We start from the raw sequence: 20,066 nt of genomic DNA, 5'->3' as shown, positions 1-20,066 counted from the left end.
CACCTCTCTTCCTGCTGTCTTGCTATCACACTTTCTTCTGTCCTCTTAAACAACTTTCAGTTTTCATACTATGCATCTTTTGCATTACTCCTCCAAAACAAGACTTTACATTCTTGAAGCGGAAACTATTCAGCAATCAAGCTTACAAGATTACATTCATCATCAGTACCATTCTTAATGATCTTTTCCAGTATGAAATCCAAAGCATGGTACAGAAACTCATCTTCCTCCAAAAATATTCCACCCATGGCCAAAAAAATCTGTTGTTACTGAGATACCAATAAAATTTTACGCCGCTGAAAACCCCTTGGGACACTGCATAGACACGTGTATCTTCAGAACTCTTGCAGAATTTGTCAAGTAGCATTTCTAAGAGGAGCACTGCATGCTGATCTCATGTCTACTGATGCAGAACATCTCAAAGCTGTTCACACACTTGAATGATGTGCCTTGCACTAACATTCTGTTTGCAGCCCGAAACCACCAGTGCAGGTAACAGAGGCCAGGGTCTTAGAAAATAGACACTGACCAGTGCTTTTACTGGATCTTCCTCCTGTGCTGGTTCTTCAGAGTGCAGTAAAAGGTGAGCTCAGCCAGCAGCGCTTCTGTCAGTGAAGGGCTGACATCACATTTTTCTGTGCAGATACGTACTCAGAATCCATTTTGACTAATCTGGTTCAAAAGATACTGGAGAACAGACATCAAAGCCAAAACATGTTTCTGTAAGCCTAGTTTCTTAGGAGAACATGCTAAAAAGATGAACTAGAAATGAAAGGCTTATTTCTTGTGATGGCTGTACATCCATTCCAATTCATAATCTTCACAATAGTTTTTATTCACTACTTCCATATATGCCAGTGTTCTCTGCTTGTGGTACTTTAAAAATCTTGTGCATCCATGCTTTTATAGCACACCACATTGAAGCAAGTCATATCCCAGATTTTGAGTCCTTTTACCATTTACTCTCATTTTCTTGGCACATGTCAGTCTGGATCCATATTCTCATTTTATGGAACAACATTCCCCAACAACTCAGTTTACACTGAATGGGTCTTTGCTACTCCAAGTCCACACTACAATGAAGAAAGGCATAACATTCCTGTGATGCAGCTAGGCAAGTTCAGCACAGGCAAAGCAGCATCTGCAGCAGTGCTGTGTTAGCCTACTTGTATAGATTCTTAGCATACTGCCTGAAGCTTAGCAATGAGAGCACAAAGCTGACAACAAGCAGAAGACAGTTTAGCTTGGGAAGGTAAGAAACTAAGATATGGCCTACCTATTCCTCCATTAAACAGATATATAGGTACTTAGAAGTGGAAAGGCAAAATTAAGGAAGGCGTCATACTGGTAAGTATTTATTAACTCAACAGTTCATTAGACAAATACCTCAAAAAATGTTCAGCATATAAAGAGAACCATAGTTACAGGTGTACAGATATGACAAATGCAGATATACAAACTACTGGAAGAGCAACAAATATTAAACCCCCCAAGTAGTATCTACACTAAGAAGCTGGAAAGATAAAAGCATTATACTTACAATAGACAGTCTTGAATCTCAGTGCTTCTTCTTTCTTTAGTAATGAAGATGCAAGTCATCCCAAAATAAAATAAGAAAAAGAAATTAATGTGCTGCGCCGTTTGAAGGAAAAATCCCGTACTTCTTGAGCAAAGCCTTTGCAGACAAATTACAATACAGGCCAAAGTTTCCATTATCAAATAGGAAAAAATGAGCCTTTATGATTATCTGCAAAAGCTCGAAGTACTGGCAAAAGCATACTTACAGTTAACATAAGGTAAATTTCAAGAAAGCCCTGGTATTAATGGAATTGTAAGATACCAGACAAAACTTTGATTTCCACATGACTGCAGCCCCTAAGGTTCCAAAAACTGTAGTTCCATCAAGAAAAAACCTCACACAGAAAAGAATAACAAGCTAACAAAAAAAACAGCTTTCCCAACATATTGGGTGGGTTTGTATAAAATTCCAGGATAGCCAAGTCTCCTGAAAGTTTATTCTGTCATGAAGAACTGGAAAAGTGGCTTTCATCAGCTGAATCCAGAACACATCACTTTTTGGAAGCATCTGAGAAAAAGAGTAACTTAAATTTCCATTTTAAAATGTGGCTAAAACCAATACTGACTTATTTTTAGACCTTTTTAGCAAATATGTACAAACTTGCCACCAAAAAATATGAAAAGAAGCGTCATCATTCACAGCAAGACAGTTGTTTACTCACGAGCACTTCATGGAGTTCAGTGCTCTATTTTCAGTACTCAGTGCCATGGAAGGTATGTTGCATGTGAGTGTGACAGCTCAATAACAATCAAGACTGACACAACAGTTTTGTCTCTTTTCAAGAAGCTAAACAGTTGATCTTTCACAGTAGCTAAAAACAAAATAGAGAAAAAAAGGAAGTCACTTCACCCCAGTAGCATCACATAGTGAGTGGGTGGTGCTGCATGAACTCAGCGGGATTTTGTAAGCTTGGAACACAGGGTCTTCCTTCCAGTTACACTGCCACAAATACTTTTGTTATGCATAAACCACTTGTCATTCTACACCAGTTTTACAATAAACAGCTGTTAATACCTGACATTTCAGAGAAGCATTGAAAAATATTAGCAACTGCGAGCTACTGTTGAAAGAAAGTTCCTTCCTGACCACTTCTGAACAACCAGTTTCACCTGTGCTTAGATTACTGCTTTAACACTAAAGATGTTGTGACCCATCAGTCTCAACTGTGGAACAAGTAAAATAGAACTTCTCTAGTGCTTTAAAAATAAAGGAAGAGGAAAACAAAAGAAAAAAAGAACAACAAAACTGTGTTGAGAATGAATATTCTCACATATTGAGAAACTTTTTCTCTGTACTTGTGTAACAAGCAAATTGCAACAACTGTTTTTGAGCTAAGACTGTAAAAAGTTAGAGTAACTTTTAACAAAGTGTCTAACTATGAGAAGTCAAAACTCAAAAACTGCTGTCTTTCAGAGTTCCAACCTCCTAGACACATTTTGAGATTAGACTCCACACATTCCAAGGTCAAGGGTTATCAAACAAAACACTGTTTCACATGCTGTTAATTATGTAAACATCATTTAACTCCTCCTAAATGCATACACCCTTGAAATCACATAAGCTACGTTAGCAGCGAATTAACAGAAACTCCATTTATTCAACAGAACGCCTTAGGTTGGAAGGGCCCACAAAGCCCACCCTCCCCACCCCGTGCCATGGGCAGGCTGCCCCCCACCAGCTCAGCTGCCCAGGCCCCATCCAACCAGGCCTTGAGCCTTCAGGAACAGGGCACCATAGCTTCTCTGGGCACCTGTGCCAGCGCCTCACCGCCCTCTGAACAAAGTTCCCCCAAACATCTAACCTACATCTCCTGTTTTGGTCTAAAGCCATTTCCCCCTTTCCTTTCACTACAACACTGTGTAAAAAGCTGGTCTCTCTCCTGTTTATAAGCTCCTCTCAGGTACTGGAAGGACACAATGAGGTCCCAAAGCTTTCTCTTCTCCAGGCTGAACAAGCCCAGCTCCTTCAGCCTGTCATCACAGAACAGATTCTCCAGCCCTCTGATCATCTTCACCATCCTCCTGTGGACCCATTGACCATAACCCACTGGCTGCAACCAGCCAATCAATTCTTTATCCACCACCTTCATCCAGCCTTCAAATCCTTATCTCCCCAGCTGATAGATAAGGAGGTATTACAGGCTCACATTACAGGCCTTGCAGAAGTCCAGATAAACAACATCAGTTGCTCTTCTTTTGTCCACCAATGCCTTTGCTCCATCACAGAGATTGGTTGGGCATGATCTGCCTTTGCTGAAATTATGTTGGCTGTCTCATATCTCCTCTTCATCTCATACATGCCTTCACATAGCTTCCAAGAGGATCTGCTCCATGATCTTCCCAGGCACAGATGTGAGGCTCATCAGCCTGTAGTTCCCCAGTTCCTCCTTCCTCCCTTTCTTAAAAACAGGAGTGATGTTTTGTTTTACTCAGTCATGGAGATCTTTGCCTGAGAGCCACAACTTTTCAAGCACGATGGAGAATAACCTGGCAATCATATCAGCCAGTTCCTTCGGGATCCTGGGATGCATAACATCTGGACCCACTGATGTGTACATACCCAGGCTCATGCGATGGTCTCAGACTCACTCCACTCTTACAGCGGGACAGATTTTGCATCCCCCAAAACTCGTTCAGAGGACACAATAACACAATAGGCTCAGGAAGACTGACAGCCAGCTAAGACCAAGGCAAAGAAGTCACTGAGTACTTCAGCCTTCTCTATATCCATTGTAGCCACTTTTTCCTTCTCATTTATCAAAGGCGGTACGCTCGGCCCGTCTCTTTTGATCAATATACCCACAGAATTCCTTTTTTTCATATCCCTCACCGAGCATAGCTCCATCTGTGCCCAGATTCATCCCTGTATTCTAAACAGGCCACCCATTCCTGCTTCTGCTGCCTGTACTGTTCCTTCTTTTCCCTTCAGTAAGTCCTTACTCAGGCACACCAGTTTCCTTCCTCCTCCACACGATTTCCTGTGGTGGGGGTTGAAGAGCTCTTGGGCTCTCAGAAAGGCATCCTTAAAGAGTTGTCAGCTCCTCTCCTTTGCCCCCAAGCTTCCCAGGAGATCACATCCAATAATTCCTTAATCAGCCTGAAGTTCCCAAAGTTCAGGGTCTTCACTTTGCTTTTGACCAGGCCCATATTCCTAGAGCTCACTAACTCGACCAAGGCATGATTGCTACAGCATTAACTGCCTCCAATCTTAACTTCTTTAACAATCTCCTCCACTATCTCCTCCTGGCAAGCACCAGATTGAGGAACACTTCTCCTCTGGCTGGTCTATCCAATACCTGGACCAGGAAGTTATCTTCAACAGACTCTGGGAGTCTCCTGGATTGCTTGCAGTGTTAGGTTGACACAAACGTATTTTTTGTGTAGGAAAAGTTCTACAGTTTAATCATGAAGATAAGCTACAGAGGTTCACAGTGTACTAAGCACTTGATACACTTCACAAACACCATAATGTCAAGGCAAGTTTCCAGTATCTGAAACCTGTGTTACTAACCCAAATATTAAAATAAATGCTTTTTCCAAGCACAGTTGATTTTAGTACCATGCCAAAGGATATGTAAATTGCCACACGTTGGGTATTTTCAATCAACAGTTCTGATGCATGACAACCAGTGGCAAAAGGTAGAGCAGAATCAAGAATACATAAATGGTGAAGAAAAAAGCCTAACAATTTCTCATTTCTAATGAGGTCGCGAAGTCCTGAATCCAGATTCTTCTCTTGAATTTGAGCGTTCCTACTCTCCCAACATAGGATGGGAAGACAGAAAGTGGGAATCCTTGATATAATCAGGAGAATCTTCATCTGTGCTCCAAAGGCAGCTAATAGAAGAGGCAATGCTTACTCTATTGGGACCATCCGTACAAAGAACTGCTCAAAACACAGGGGAAAAAAAAAAAAAGAAAAAAAAAAAAGACACTCCACTCCAGAATTTCCTCTCTAGCACAATATTCCTGTTACTCTTGGTACAATAAGAAGTACGACTGAACTTACATAAAACTGTATTGTCTAACCAGTTTACAATAAACGTTCAACTGTTTTCAAAGTAGATACATAATACAAGCTAATTGCAACTTCCTAAGAGCTAAGAACTTTATGAATACATGAATACCACTCTAATCGTCCCCCCACCAATATTCGTTTATCAATGAAACCACAAAGCCTGTCAGTATGCAACTATACAAAAGTAGTAAGACACTCAAAATGTAAGACATACACAGCCTTGCATTGCAACCATCCCAATTTCAATCTTTTTACACTGGTAGTTTTTACAGGATTTAGGCCTTGTGAATTACCAGCATTAGGTGTGTACTCTGCTTATTCTCCTGCACAAGGACAGGAAGCATCATCTTCATCAATACAGAAGTTAGTGCAAAAAAAACCAAACTGGTTAAGGAATATAAACAAAGTTCATTATCAATATGTAGTTTTAAAAAGAACTTAAGCTTAGCACTTCTATGGTGGCCTCATGCTTGGTGATATTAAGACTTCTTTTGGTATCTCAATGAATTTTGATCTTCTGCAATCTCACAATTAAAAGTAAGGCATTAAAAGTACTTGAAAACAACGATAGTGTGTCCTCGCAGACTTATTCCTATAGAAATGTAGCCATGCGACGTACCAGGACTCCATATCAGCACTGACATTCAACACCTAATAATCATCCAGTTTCCAATATGTCTGACGCTTGCTCACTATCAGTTCATAGCCATCATTAGCTCAATAAATTTAAAAGAACGTAGCCAAGGATAGAGTGATTTACTCAAATGGAAGAGAAGGAAAGCAATACGTGGATTTGCTGGGAGAACTGGCACTGGTTTTTCTGCTTTAAAAGGGAGAAACAGCAGTAATTCGATCACTATGAGGGTTAGCTAAGAAATAAAAAGAAACAACCACAAAACCAAAAGAACTTCTTGAATCAGCAAGAATACTGGATAGGACATGAAAAATACTACCATACTACAGATTTCTGTTGGTTCAACAAAGAACACTATGACCGAATCCTGGGAAAAAGCATTTGGAGAGCCATGGACCCAAATATTGCTTATGCATCACACTACTGAAATGATTAGCTAGCAGGTTATGAAATACTACTGAACAGCTCTGAAAGCCAAACTATAAAAATGCCCTTCCTCTGCAAATGAAAGGGGAGCCTGAATACTTGAGAAAAAAGGCACTGCAGTAAGCCTTGTGTTCTGGCAAGAATAAAAGATCATCAGGAAAACATCACAGCAGACACTTTTAAGTGCCGCCACAACAACCCAATATGATGACAGCCATCTTCTGTAACAGGGAAAAGAATGGACAAACGAACACACCCAGCTTTACTCATTTTAAAATTTTCTTCTCAGTCTCAGATAACTGTCAGTCATGCAGTTAAAAGTTCAGTCAAACAGCATTTGGAAAGGTCTTTTCTCAACACGTCCCCACAGAATACTGTCTAGCAATGTAAGCGAAATACAAGGAAAAGTAGTAAACTATGAAGCTGCCATTTGAGATGCCTCAAGCAAATGGAGTGAACTCCCGTAGGAAATCTGAACTGGCGTTACCATGTATAAACAAAGTTCATGCTCCAAGCAAGCTGGTTTTCTTCAAAGTACAAGCGAGTTATGCAGTCTTGGAAAACACAGCAGTACATTCATTAACTACACCCAAATTCAAAGTTTGCACTCTTACCATGTGTGACTTCTGTACAATTTAAAACACAATTTCACATTTAATACACATTTGCCTTCAGAGTAACTACTGATGTTGCAAGTTACAAACTAAACAGAGTTGAGTCTCCAACCTCAAAGTCTTGTTCTTGGGATTTTTTCATGGGAACAGCTGCTACAGATCTACAGATGGGTTAGACAAGCACTTGAATACTTGTGAAATCAAATACTATTACAAGAATCCCAGGTTTAAGATTAAATTAACATAAACATGTAATATGGAAAGAAGTTACCTTTCTATGCTTCATACCACGATAGTGTGACTGAAGACTTATAGAACTCATACATGGAACTTTACAAACCTAAAAAGATAAATTGAAAGTACATCTTCAGTTATGCTGTGGATATTTTGCAGTTGGCAAGGTGTAAGACTTGGAAATATAATTTTACATTAAGACGCTGGAAGTCTTTTATGACTTAAACGGAGCAGTTTAAATCACATCAGGAGTGTGCCACCAAAATGACCAGAAACAGTGTGCAAACCTGTTCAAATAATACTTCAATATATATTTAAGTATACTGGCTGGCATGAATCTTTGAGAAGCCTACACTTTCTCTCCTACCCTCAATTACTGGATTCTTTGTTCTCCAAAATTCTCCAGCCAATAAGAAATGATCATACATTGATTAGAAAGGATTGGAGACCAAAAAATATATCCCAGAATAACTGGAACTCCATTCATCATTTTATCAAAGGGATCAGAAAAACAGCAAAGGAAGCCATCTGCGCTAGGATCTACAGAACATCGTAACAATTATAGGATATAGCTTGACAATTATTTCCTTCAATCATTAACAACAGAAAGCAATGATTAAAAAAAAAAAACAATATACGATAGCATTACCTATCACCTTGACATGCTGTCATATACCTTCAATATGCCAGAAAAAGTTACTGGAACAATATGTGATACATAGAAACTTAACATGCTCTGATCCAGAGCAGCATCCTTTAAGACAGAAGAGACTTTAAGAGGTCCTGTAAGAATAACAAACAGAAATCTGAAAGACAGCCTTTAAGGGCCACTATAGTATACCTGTAACTGCTCAAGAACAAACCAAATTCACAAAACCAGACAAGCAGTTCTTCCAGGAACCGGCCAAATTATCCTCTAACATTAACAGCCTCTCCCACCAGCCTGCCACACTGCAGCTCGGTCAGTTCTGTCTAACTTCCGTGGTTTTTAATACCTTAAGCCTGCATTCTGGCATGTATTCCAAAAAGCCATTAAGAAAGGCACTCACTTCACAGTAGTATATTTTTTTTTCAGATTCTGGTTTAGCATCTTCTGGCTTAGCATCTTCAGCGATGGCGCTCATCCTGCAGAACTGTTTCAAGACACACAATTAAAGAAATCCATAATAAAAAATAATATTCCTGTTCACACACAACCCTTTAACAGACAATTGTGGGGAAGGAGCAAAGCATCCATGGGGTGAATAAAGATTAATTCCTTTCTAGAGCCAACCACGTATTTCACTGCCAGGACATCGCCGCAGCCTCAAGCCTTCCGTTAGGGCACCTTCCCGCTTAGCTTCACACCAAACGCTTCACACAGAAGACAGAAAAAAAAGAAAACACACCGACCCCGGGCTGCCCATTTCTCCCCATTCCTCCCCCTCCCACCCCCGCCCACCCGCCGCACACACCCCCCGGCCCGCGCCCGTCCCCTCATGGCACTGAAGAAGCGGCGGTACCTCCGAGCCGCTCCCACCCCCGGCGCAGGGCTCGCACGCCGCCGGCACGTCCCCAGGCGGCTCGGTAACGACAGCAACCGCCGCCAGCCTTCTCGCGGCGCGCCCAGCGGCACCGTCACTTCCGCTTCCTGCCGGCGGAGAGAGCGCCCCAACCCCGCGCGGCCGGCGCGCGCCCTTTCCGTTAGACGGACGCGGTCCGCGAGGCGCGAGGCCGCGCCAATCGGCTCAGCCAATCGGAGCGCGGCTCCCTCAGACGCGGGAGAGGCGGGAGGGACGGACGGCAGGGCTTGGCTTTAAATGCAAATATTTATTATTTCTTTTAAAATGTCTGAACTTTACATTTCGGACTGGTAATAAATGTAAAATATAATTTAAGAAATACACATGAAAGTTCCCTCTAAAAGCAGACTGAGAAAACAGTACAATAATAAAAAAAAAAAACCAAACAAAAAAACAAACAAACCAAAAAAAAACCCACAAAACAGAAAAGTGCACCTGTTACAACAAAATTCCAAAATACAAAATCCACACATTTACTTAGCCTGCTGCTGATACACCTGGGGGGTCTATTACAACTGTATAGGAAGCAGCATAGTTGCTGCTGGTTGGATTACGCGTTAGCAGAGGATCCCAGCTCCAGGCTTTGCTGATGCCCGTCCCCGCAGTTCCACGAGTGCATCAGCCTTATGCCTGCTCCGTACACCCACTGGTGCGTGCTCACACAGTGCTCAGCACGGGGCTTGGTCCTTCCAGAGCTGTGCCCATAACATTGGGCTCACGTAATACCCATCTGATGGGGAGAAGCAGTCAGGCCAAGTGTTGCTTGGTCTCTGTGCTCTTTCTATTTAGTCTTGTCCTCTACTGTTTGGACTTAGGAGGAACAAGAATGGCACTTTTAATTTTTTATTTTTATTTTTTTTATGGCTAACAGCAGATTTTGATACCGTATTTTATTATTTCTACGTTTCTGTAACAGTTACAGGCCTTAAGATGGGGTCACATTGAAGCCCTCAATAATTCTTTGCAGCTCTGATTCCAAAACCTAAAATGGACTGATAGGAAACACTGCTCTGTACACTCTAAACAATACTTCCATACTCATCTTTTAGAAAATTACATATTAAAAGTGCAACTGCACAGTGAAAGGATGAAGGCGTGTAGGAAAGAAACGAAGGATCCAAAAAGAAGAAAGTGGGCTCCTTCATTTCTGTAAAGAGCGGGCAGGTCTGAACGCAAAAGCGTTTGGCAGTGTATACTTGAAGAATTAAACTCCTGGTGGCAGCTCAAGCGCTTCTTGGCAATACAGCTGCCTAAGTAGGGTAAGCTTCCCCAGCAAAAGAACTTTTTTCTGTTTTATGAGCTGTAATTACTCCAAGACTTCTGTCAGTACCTCTGTCTTCTTCAAAGGGGACAGGGAAGGTAATGGGGCATTGCACTTCTGCATAACGTTGTTCTTTTGGCAAAGCTTTGAAAGTGTGCCTGAAGTAGATAATAAAGTTATGGAGGCACAAAACAGAAAGAGTGGAGGCTGCAAAGTACCATCCTATCACAAATCACAAAGGTAGAAAACCTTGAGGGAGAAAAAGGAGAAGTTTTTCAATAGGTACAGACACCTTTAAGGAAGAAAGGGTTCTTTGGTTTCGTTAGGAACCTGTGAAGAGGTAAAGGAGTGTGAAGAAAAGCCCTTTCAGAAGAGGGAACGCTGCTAGTCATGTAGAGGAAGAATCTTCCAGACTATCCAACCCTGCCCACATCAGGGAGGTTGGAACTAGATGATCATTAAGATCCCTTCCAACCCAAGCCTTTCTATGATTCTATGACTATGATGAAAGTAGAGCAAAAAAACCACACACAGTGTTGCTGCTTGCCTCCCATTGCCTCAGATTTTAAGTAAACACAGGAAGAAAATGATGCAAAAATAATTAAAAAAAATGATGAAGAAGAAGAAGAAAGAAAAAAAGTTCAGAAGTGACAGTAATGGGATAAGGAAGGGAGAGACCAAGGTGTGACCTAAGAAGAAGCAGAACAGTGGTGACACACCTGTGACACTCTCCTGTGCAAAATGGAGAGTTCTAAACCAGAACCTCATCTGATTTTTTAACATAGTCTTTTAATTAATTGACTGAAATTACTGAGATTAGCTATGAAACTGATGCTCTTTATATTGCCTTCTGCCACGTGTTTGTGTTTTCCTCATACTTAGGCAATGGAAAACCATAATTCTACCAATACAAGTGTGAAAAGGAAGTTTTGAATGTTGTACAGCTGTCACTGCAACTGTGTCACAACCAGGAAATTCTGGGATTCCAATTCAGGCTGCACAACCAGAGCACCAAGTGACAGTTCAGTGGCAATGACCAGCTGCAAGGGTGTTAATGCAGACACTAAATTTATCATAGTTCCAAAGAGTAACTCCGTGCAAGGAAGAGGAGCACTGCATGCCTCCTAGAATGATGCTTTCAGTGTGATGGAGAAACACAGCCTAGCACTGAATGACCTCAATCCTTGTTTTCAAAGAGCACAGAATTGCTGGCAATGAATTAATGCTGTAGTCACAAAACACCTTGACAGCAACGTGTCACTTAAGGTGATAATTCTTCATCATCAGATTTGTCTTAGTAATAATGTTTTACTCTTTCTCCCCAAACACTGTCATTGATGATCTTGTTCAGTGCTGTTAATTGAAGTATGCACTTCAAACTACATTTGAATTTCTATCTAAATTCAAACTAAATTTAAAGAAATTGGAATCTATCTCAATGTACATCCCAACACAACTTCTAATGTGATAAAACTTGTAATTCAGTTAAATTTTATCAATGCATACTCCACAGCTCCAGAAACACTGTTCGTCATATTTGACTTGACTCAGATTTCAGAGTATCTGAGAGCAGTTTGTTACAAGCAAAGACAAATCTAAAAACTAAGAATATCAATTTTGAGAAAATGTCACTCAGGCCAGCATATAGAACACAGTTCTCTACAGGTAAAAAAGCACTGTGATAGGTGAGAGAAAGAAGAGAAGAAAAGGACATGGTATGTTTGCAGGGGGAGGAAAGTAGTTATGATAGTATCATGGGGAAATGTGTGAATATGTGCCACTTGGATTCAAAGGTGTACTTGTCAGGATGATGGCATCTATGAACATGAGCTACTGGTAGCCTTCACCTATCAGTCATGTTCGGCTAAATGAGAGCCATGTGGCTAAACCCTGAGCATGGCCACCTGCAGAACCTCTAATGCACATATTACAGAAGTCTGCTTCAGTTACAACACGAGATTTCATAGAGGATTTTACAAGACTTAAGAGAGGAGGAAAATCCAGGGGAAGAAACTTATTTTCTAGTGAGTGAACAGAAGGAAAAGACAAAAAATAAAGTAGGAAAGCTCTATACATCTACCACTGAGCTGGGATCTTAGTTACATGACACTCCAATGAAAGAAAATGAGTAAGGGTTTATTTTGTGACTACCTGAGGCAATATATGTATTTATAGATAGAAGAAATTATATCTTTTTCTTCTTTCAATTAAAATATCCTTTTTTTTTTTTTTTTTTTTTTTTTTTTTTGATAAATTAATGGCTTTTATGAAATAAATACCCTGGGTGGGTTGTTCTACTTAAGTTCCAATATGGCTTCAACAGAAAGAGTTAAGCAGGGCTTCCAAGCAGCAGAAGCTGATTCTATCCCACAAACAATTCCTTGCCTCAGGCTGGATGCTTTCCACGTAAGTATTTTAAGCATTGGGAATTTCCAGGAGAATTGCACATGCCCTGTCAATGTTAATACTATCTCAAGGATCATAAGAAGAAGTCATTCTGAACTGCCTGACACACAAATGTCAGACCTCCCTAAGCCATCCAGAGGACACTGAGACTCAATTCTAAGGATTTCAATATATCAGTGTCATCTAATTAAGGGCAATGAAAACATGAACACATTATAATCAAGTACTAGGAAGTCAGTCTGTCCTACAAAGAATTTAGGTATAGCTGTTTGCTCTTCTATTTCACTAGTTAGATCTCCAGACTGTGGACCAACTGAAACCAGGTCATTCCTTGCACACACACTGCTCTCTCTTTAGATTCCCAAAACAAAGTTCTATTTTGGTATCCTAAGAGTCTGGATTAAATATAAATTATTGATAGTGTTACCTACAGTGAAGGTCTGCCCCAGTTTCAGCCACTGGTCTTAACTGCATCCTGGCAAACCTTAGAATAGCCAAAAAAGTCCACTCTATGGTACACACTTACCCTTAGCTCAAATCAGGCTAGTTTTTAAGTAAAAACAGGAGGTTTAAGTGGTATGCTTTAATTGGACCAGTATTTGTAAGGTTCTGTGCAGCTGTCTGCTAATAGCTAAATGGGGCCAAATTTACAGTGAAGGCAATAGCTTTAGCACTGATAATAATCTCTGCTGTCTGTGGTCTAAGTAACATCTCAGAGGCAGATGCACTCTCAGACAACTACAAAAAACACACCAAAAAATCACATAAATCCAAGAAAACAAACCACCAAACCTCTGAATACCAGAATTAAGAAGTTTGTTCTGCCTCTGACTGAAGAATTTACAGCTGAGGAAGTCTGAATGATATTGTCAGCCAGGTCTTAGAAAGTCCACACTGGAAAAAGAAATGCATTTCTTTCAGCCTGAATACTGTGTTTGCAGCACACAAGCATTTCACTGGGCATTTCTTCTATGAGAGGAATTTTTTTCTTCGTACAATAAATACACTGGGAGGTCCTAAAACAGATCTCAGGGCTGTGCTTGGAGGATATAAATACCAACTTACTAAGGATGAAAGCCAAACATCACTGACTGGAAGCATCTTAAACTCTTCTTTTCTCAACGGTAGTTTTTAAAGGAGTACCAATAGTACCAAAACAGTGACCACTACAAAGAGAAAGTAACAATTTAAAGCAACTGCCCTGTCTTTTTCTCCTGCCATGGAATCATTAATGCCTGGGTATAAAAAGGTTTTATAACAGTAAATCACTGGTAATTTAACAGGGTACAATGCAATGTCAGATTTTAATCCAGAGGGGATGAAGGACAGATTCCTGCTCTTGAAAAACAGATAAGAAGAGACTGGTTTTCAGCATTTATTTTCCCAACTAGTGCAATATGCAAAGTTCTTAAACAAAAGTGACCTTTTTTTTTCCTTACTATCAACAGTGGCCAGCAGTTGTCCAAAAGTACAATAAGGTGCCCATCTCTTAATAAGCGCATTTCATAGGAGACTGCTGCATATGTGATAGCTTTTCCCAGAACAGACTCCACTGATAACACTTTTTTTTGATGTGAGCCCTGCAGTAACAATGTGGCCACAAGCTAAGTGGATAAAATCAAACCTGATTTTTAATGGATTTAGACTTTATGGAAGAATAAGGAAGGAAATCTGATCATACTTGAACAGGGAGGAGTTAGGAGGTGACATCTCATTTGAAGTGACAGCTTAATTCATCCTCTCAGAAGGCCATTCTTGTATCAAATTAGATTTTCCTACATGCAGGAGTTTAACCAACTCCCACAATATCTGTTGACTAAAATATGACTGGATTTGTTGGGAGCCTGAGAAAAGTCTTCTCTGCTGAAATAGACCAGAAGAGCTTTAGATTAAGATAAGTCAACAAAATAGACTTCATTCTGTATCGGAAGAACTTTAGAGAACTTCTGTTGGGATGGTACAATTCTGCCTCTGTAGTTATGCCATGAAATATTTGTAAGCACAGCCAAGGCACTCGGAGGCACAGTGCTCTACAACATTGCCCCTGTTGTGACCATTTACATCTGTGCAAAATGGCATCAGCATTTCTAGATGTGGACAGTAGTGTTTTATGGTCACATTGCACTAATCCAAATGATAAGAGAAGATGTAAGGTAGTGCTGAACCAGGCAGGCCTGGGCAGTCTCATCTGGGGGAGTATCATGGTGAGTCCAAGAGTGGAGTTAACAAACAGCTTTCTGGCAGTCATGCCAACATGTCCTTCACTTGCTCCACATTGCCCTATCTCTACAATACCCCTTTTCTGCTCTTGTTCTTGTAGACAGTGAATCAGTGGGGCAGACTTTGTGCAGCTCTGCTGATTTCTCATAGTCTCACTTGAATACCAAGATCAATTTGCCTGATTGGGCTTAGCTTTATGTGAGATGAACAATGATGTACTAGACTGTGGAGTAAATTCCACCATTACAGTTTCATCTCTGAATTGGGTCTGACGTTGCATTGTACCCACTGGTGAAAGTGTGAAGGCAAAGATATCAAGACTGTCTCAAGTAAGGGACAGTATATGGTTAGCAGGGAACTGATACATCTCAGATGCCAAAAAACTGAGATGTTCTCTTGCTTGAGTTAGATCAGCTGGACTATGGCAGAATTAACTTGAGCTGCAGAAAGACATTATTGCCCTTCTTATCCACTCTTGCCTTTCTGTGGGGAACACGTCTTTACGCAGGACAATCATCAAAAGTTTTATTTCTGTGTAAAGTGCAGCATTTCAGATCAAACCATTGTTCATAAGCTGAACTGACATGCAGAGAATGCATGTCAGAAGTGTTTACTTCTGCCAACTCTAATGTGCAGGCAGTAACTTCTACCAGACTTGGAGAAGAGCAGCCTCCCATGTGCCACTCCCTGTGCAAAACTATTCCCCTACCTGAAAACTGCACTTATGCCACTTACAGCATTAGGGAGAAATTTATGCCACTTCACTGGCATGTGTACAGTCATGCCCACAGTGGCTAGAAGAAATGAAGACATCAGAATTATTCATAACATTTTGAAAAAGAAAACATTCACTATAGGACTTCTTTAAAAAAAGCACATATACATCTAGTTGTGGGTTTTTTTTTAATGATATGGGTTTTCTATAGTTGAAGGTGATATAAAGTTGAAATAGTGCAATTTTAAAACAAAATTAGTGCAGGAGTCAAACTACAACAAACAAAACTGAAGTTGTAGATTGTTTTTTAAAGTGGAAATATGTGACTATCTGGCTTCGAAAGAAAGCATATGGATCTGTTTTCAAAAGCACAGAAGTGCACCAAAGTGCTTTTGAAAGTCATAAATCCAGTCGTCTCTCAGTAAGATTTACATTTTGTTTAGAAAATGAAATGAGGATGCTTTTTAAAAAAATGTTTCTAATCTTAGCGCGGGATTTGAGTTTTGCTGTCAGATAATAATGACTAACAGGCTGCTATCAGTCAAAGAGATACCATCACTTTTAAAAGTGCATTTCTTATGTTAATGTTACAAGAGCAGGGAAGATAACTGGTGAAATATTTTCTTCTCATGTACATTTAGAAACCTTTTGTAACTCACTTAAAGAAGTGGATAACATCCTATTGTTCAGTCTTTCAAACAGCAACATGAAAGGCAAATGGCTTTAAAATGGAAAATGTGTATTAAAGCATTATTATTGTCTAGAAAACATGGAAAAAAAGCTATGTGAAGTGCAATAACTTGTAATGCATTTCGTGAATGTTATTTGTTTTAAATTAATGCTGTCCATTTAAATCAAGAATACTCTGTGTGTTTGGGGAGCCCTTTCCTGTTGTCATTAGCTCAGTGTTGAGCAAAAGGAATAGCTGATACTTATTAGAGTGGCTAAAAATAAAACTGAATAACTCCAAAGGTAAACTCCTGGCCACAATGAACACCATAAACATTTTGTCTTTTCACAGAGGCATCACATCACCTTGAAAAAAAAGAGCAAAGGCAAAAATCAGAAATAGCTACACCTTGTTACAGAACTGCAGACATGAGAGGAAAAAGGATGAAGACACATTAGCAGGTACACCTGTGCAATAATTACTGATTATTTTTCTGTATCTGAGGTTTTGTCTTTCTTACTTTCCAAAGATCACTAAGAGAATGGCTGTGTTTAAAGGCATGTGTGGGAGTGAGTGTGCATCTGTGTCTGTTTTGTTCCACACACAGAGGTACACGCACACACACACACTTAACATCTTTCCACTGTTTTTTAATTTCAGTAACTCATTTAACCCAACTGGAAGTGAAGCTACAATTTCTTCTTGCTTTCAACATTATAAATATTCCCAATGCTATAAAATCTATTGTAAGAATGTACATTCAGTGACTTTATGAGGCACAGGACCTGCTATTGTATTTTCAGGGAAGCTCATGTGCGCTCTGTTCTGTCCAATGTTGGACAATGGTGGGGAATCCAGGGGCTCACGCTTGATCGCTTGAACCAAGCAAGGGTTTTTAAATTCACATGGCATTTTAAACACCTCATTACTCTGCTCCTTCTCCCCTGGAGCAGGGCTGTAGAATTGGCCATAGCCCTCGGCGTGCGGCAGGTCAGGCAGGCTTTCCAAGCAGGCGGAGGAGTTCTGGGGGCAAAACGGGGCCACCTCTCTGTTACGCAAACCCTTGCAAGATCTGTTCAGACTGAGGTTGCTGGGATGATTTGCTACAATGCACTGCCAGTTATGTGGTGTGTAGAGGCAGTGCCTTGGCTTCTGGCAAAGTGAAGCTTGCTGACAGAGGTCCGGTTCTGCTTTAAGGTGCACCCTATTGGGATAGCTGAACAACTGCTTCCTCATGGTGCCGTTCTCATCCAGCCAAGCTCGGTTTTGTGGCATCGGGTAGTTATCAGCAATGTTTTCAGAATCAGAATCGTATTCTGTTTTGATAGGCATATCCAAGGGAAATGATGCATCATAGAGAGACTCCGAGGATATTAATGATCTCTGCAGTTTCAGGTGGTCTGTAGTATAGTTCTCCACAGCACGCTGTTGTAAGCCTGAGTAAGACTGACAATTTTCTGCACTACCCCAGTGGGAAGGACAAGTTGATGCTAAATTTAAGAAACTTTGGTCCCTGTTGTAGAACGATCCAGCTCTTCGGTTTGAACACGCATTCATTCGCTGATTTATAGAACAAGAGCTTGAATTTCTGAAAGTCCAGCTACTGTTTGTGGTGCAGTTGTTTTGAACGCCTAAAATTGGTGCATTAGAACTGAGAGATTCCTCCTGCACGAAACACTCACCATTTGTATGAGGCTCAAACTTCACTTTTACATTATCTTGCTCATTTTTTACTGCTGTCCAGTTGAGATGCTTCAGTTGGCCCAGAGTTTCAATGGCACTGTTGTAGGAAAGTCCTTCCAGGTTTCCCTTCAAACTGGCAAAACTGTTCGGTATCTTCAGTTGTTCATCTTCATCCCTTTCAGTAACAGTAGGAAAAAAGAAAACATTCAGTAAAAGGTTTCTAAATTGACCTTTTCTATGGTACAAATGGAGTAATTGGATACATATTACAAGCACTATTTCTTTCCTTAGTTTAGTACCTCATTCTCTTTTCCGTATAAACTTCGTATTTGTCCAAGATAGAAAAAAAAGAGTTTCCATGCATGTGAGCACCACTTTGTGCAAGAATACCTTTCTGTGGCACTCTGACATTTAAGTTACAACATACATTTAGTTGAGGCACAGAGTTCATAAGCCCTTAAATATTGTAGTATTCTGTGTACTGTATGGTAACTACCTTACACTGTCATTCGTCTGTTAAAACGTATCTAATGGATGGGGTGCAAACAGCATGTTAAATGAGATGTATTTTGTTTGCAAGGAGTTATTAAGATGCCTAAGAACTTTCTCATCAAAGCAATTTGAGTATGAAACATGGGGGTCTTATATTTTGAGAATGCATAATTAGAGAGAGGAAACAAAATACCCAAATTAAGTGTCCAGAATAGTCACAGATGTTCATATTGGACGCAGAGTTATTTTACATGGCCAGCTTAATTTGTTTTGTCTTTAATTTTCCAAGATGATCAGTGAATTAATTTTCCATGCCCTAACACTGAAGAACTCAACATTTTTTAAGAGTCCAGACAAAGAAAATTGCCTGAGTATTTTCGTACTCAGTGCAGCAGGTTTTTTTTAACTCCGAACTCCAATTTTGCTGGAATTTGCAAATGTGCTGTTTTGCAATCATGCACAGTCTGTGCTATGAACCTGCACCCTCCTTGTCAGCATGAGAAGTGGACACTGCAGTAAGGAGCCAGGCATGAAAAACTGGAGAGGTTTTCAGAAGACTTTTTTCTTGACTCGCTGTCAGAAACGTTATCCCTGGGTATGGACTTAATGCGCAAGTATAGGAATTTCCAGTAGGGGGAGTTCGTGCTATTATAAAGAGAGAACTTCCCACCGTTACGAACATACAGCCAAGAACAGAGAGCATTTTCTTTCTACTTCTTTTTAAGTGTTCTGGGATGCAAGTTCGTTGCAGAATTACCTCTTGGGAAACGGTGTAATTGGGAAAATAGAGTGGAAAATATGCAAATAGTAGTAAAAGTTTAGATCACCAAATCAAGGATTTCACAGTGAAACAGTGAAATTTCTCGAAAGAAGGTATGTTTCCAGGAAGATAGCATGCATTTCAATAAAACAAAACAAGCCCACAGAACAAAACAAAAAAGTAGTGAGGGTAAAAAGAACAGGTGGAATCTACTGCACACTAGCAGGAGAACAGAACTGAGTATCATCTGTGAGGCCAACTCTAGCGACGCTTCAGCTTGTAGGAACTACTAAACAAAAAGGTAGATTTAAATGACTCAGAGTGTAAAAATGTAACTAAGAAAGCATCAAAGAGCATGTTCAATTGCACAGAAAACAACGTAAAGTGGAGAGTTGAGTACAAGGAACAGCCACTCTTAATCTGTTTTGTTGAAGTTCATTACTTTGCATGGCAAGATGATGTTTGTGCCATCCCAGTAAAAGTAAAGAGGTGAGAGGTCCTCTCCTATTCAAAAGATCCCAAAGATATGCTGCCTGCAAGGCGTATCTACTCTAGAAATTCAAAGATTATTTTTCATTTATTTTTCCAGCTGCAAGGCATCCGAAAAGAGAAGAGCAGAAATACTGGTCACATGTTTTCCTCAGGACCAGGTGGTGGCTACGTAAATCTCCTGGCCCCTGCTCTTCCCTCAGACGGGTGTGAACTGGGACAGTCCCATGGTGGAAGGAGGAAAAGCCTATGCAGGAGGAAAGGGGAAAATCCAGTGGAGAATTCCTCTCTGAACACACATCTG

General features: G+C 40.3%; 3 protein-coding genes across 3 annotated transcripts in view; 1 reads left to right on the top strand and 2 right to left on the bottom strand.

The window, feature by feature from the left end:
* The window catches only part of LOC125690642 (uncharacterized), a 35,018-nt gene extending 25,880 nt beyond the window's left edge, over window positions 1-9,138 (bottom strand). Inside the window, exons 1-4 of the mRNA XM_048939256.1 lie at window positions 9,007-9,138; window positions 8,554-8,637; window positions 7,542-7,610; window positions 1,541-1,574 (exon numbers count right to left, since the gene is read on the bottom strand). Of these exons, the coding sequence (XP_048795213.1) occupies window positions 1,541-1,574; window positions 7,542-7,610; window positions 8,554-8,628 (178 nt within the window). The 5' untranslated portion in view covers window positions 8,629-8,637; window positions 9,007-9,138. The remainder of the gene's footprint in view (window positions 1-1,540; window positions 1,575-7,541; window positions 7,611-8,553; window positions 8,638-9,006) is intronic.
* CTNNAL1 (catenin alpha like 1) overlaps window positions 1-20,066 on the top strand; it is a 596,511-nt gene that overhangs the window by 455,372 nt on the left and 121,073 nt on the right. The window lies entirely within an intron of this gene.
* Window positions 9,454-20,066, bottom strand: part of AHRR (aryl hydrocarbon receptor repressor) — an 89,799-nt gene continuing 79,186 nt past the window's right edge. Inside the window, exon 11 of the mRNA XM_048939255.1 lies at window positions 9,454-18,196. Coding sequence (XP_048795212.1) covers window positions 17,080-18,196 — 1,117 coding nt within the window. The 3' untranslated portion in view covers window positions 9,454-17,079. The remainder of the gene's footprint in view (window positions 18,197-20,066) is intronic.

Source organism: Lagopus muta, chromosome 3 (genome assembly GCF_023343835.1).
Source record: "Lagopus muta isolate bLagMut1 chromosome 3, bLagMut1 primary, whole genome shotgun sequence".
Classification (NCBI taxonomy): domain Eukaryota; kingdom Metazoa; phylum Chordata; class Aves; order Galliformes; family Phasianidae; genus Lagopus; species Lagopus muta.
Note: the sequence above shows the minus strand (reverse complement) of the source record. Positions and strands in the feature narration are given on the sequence as shown.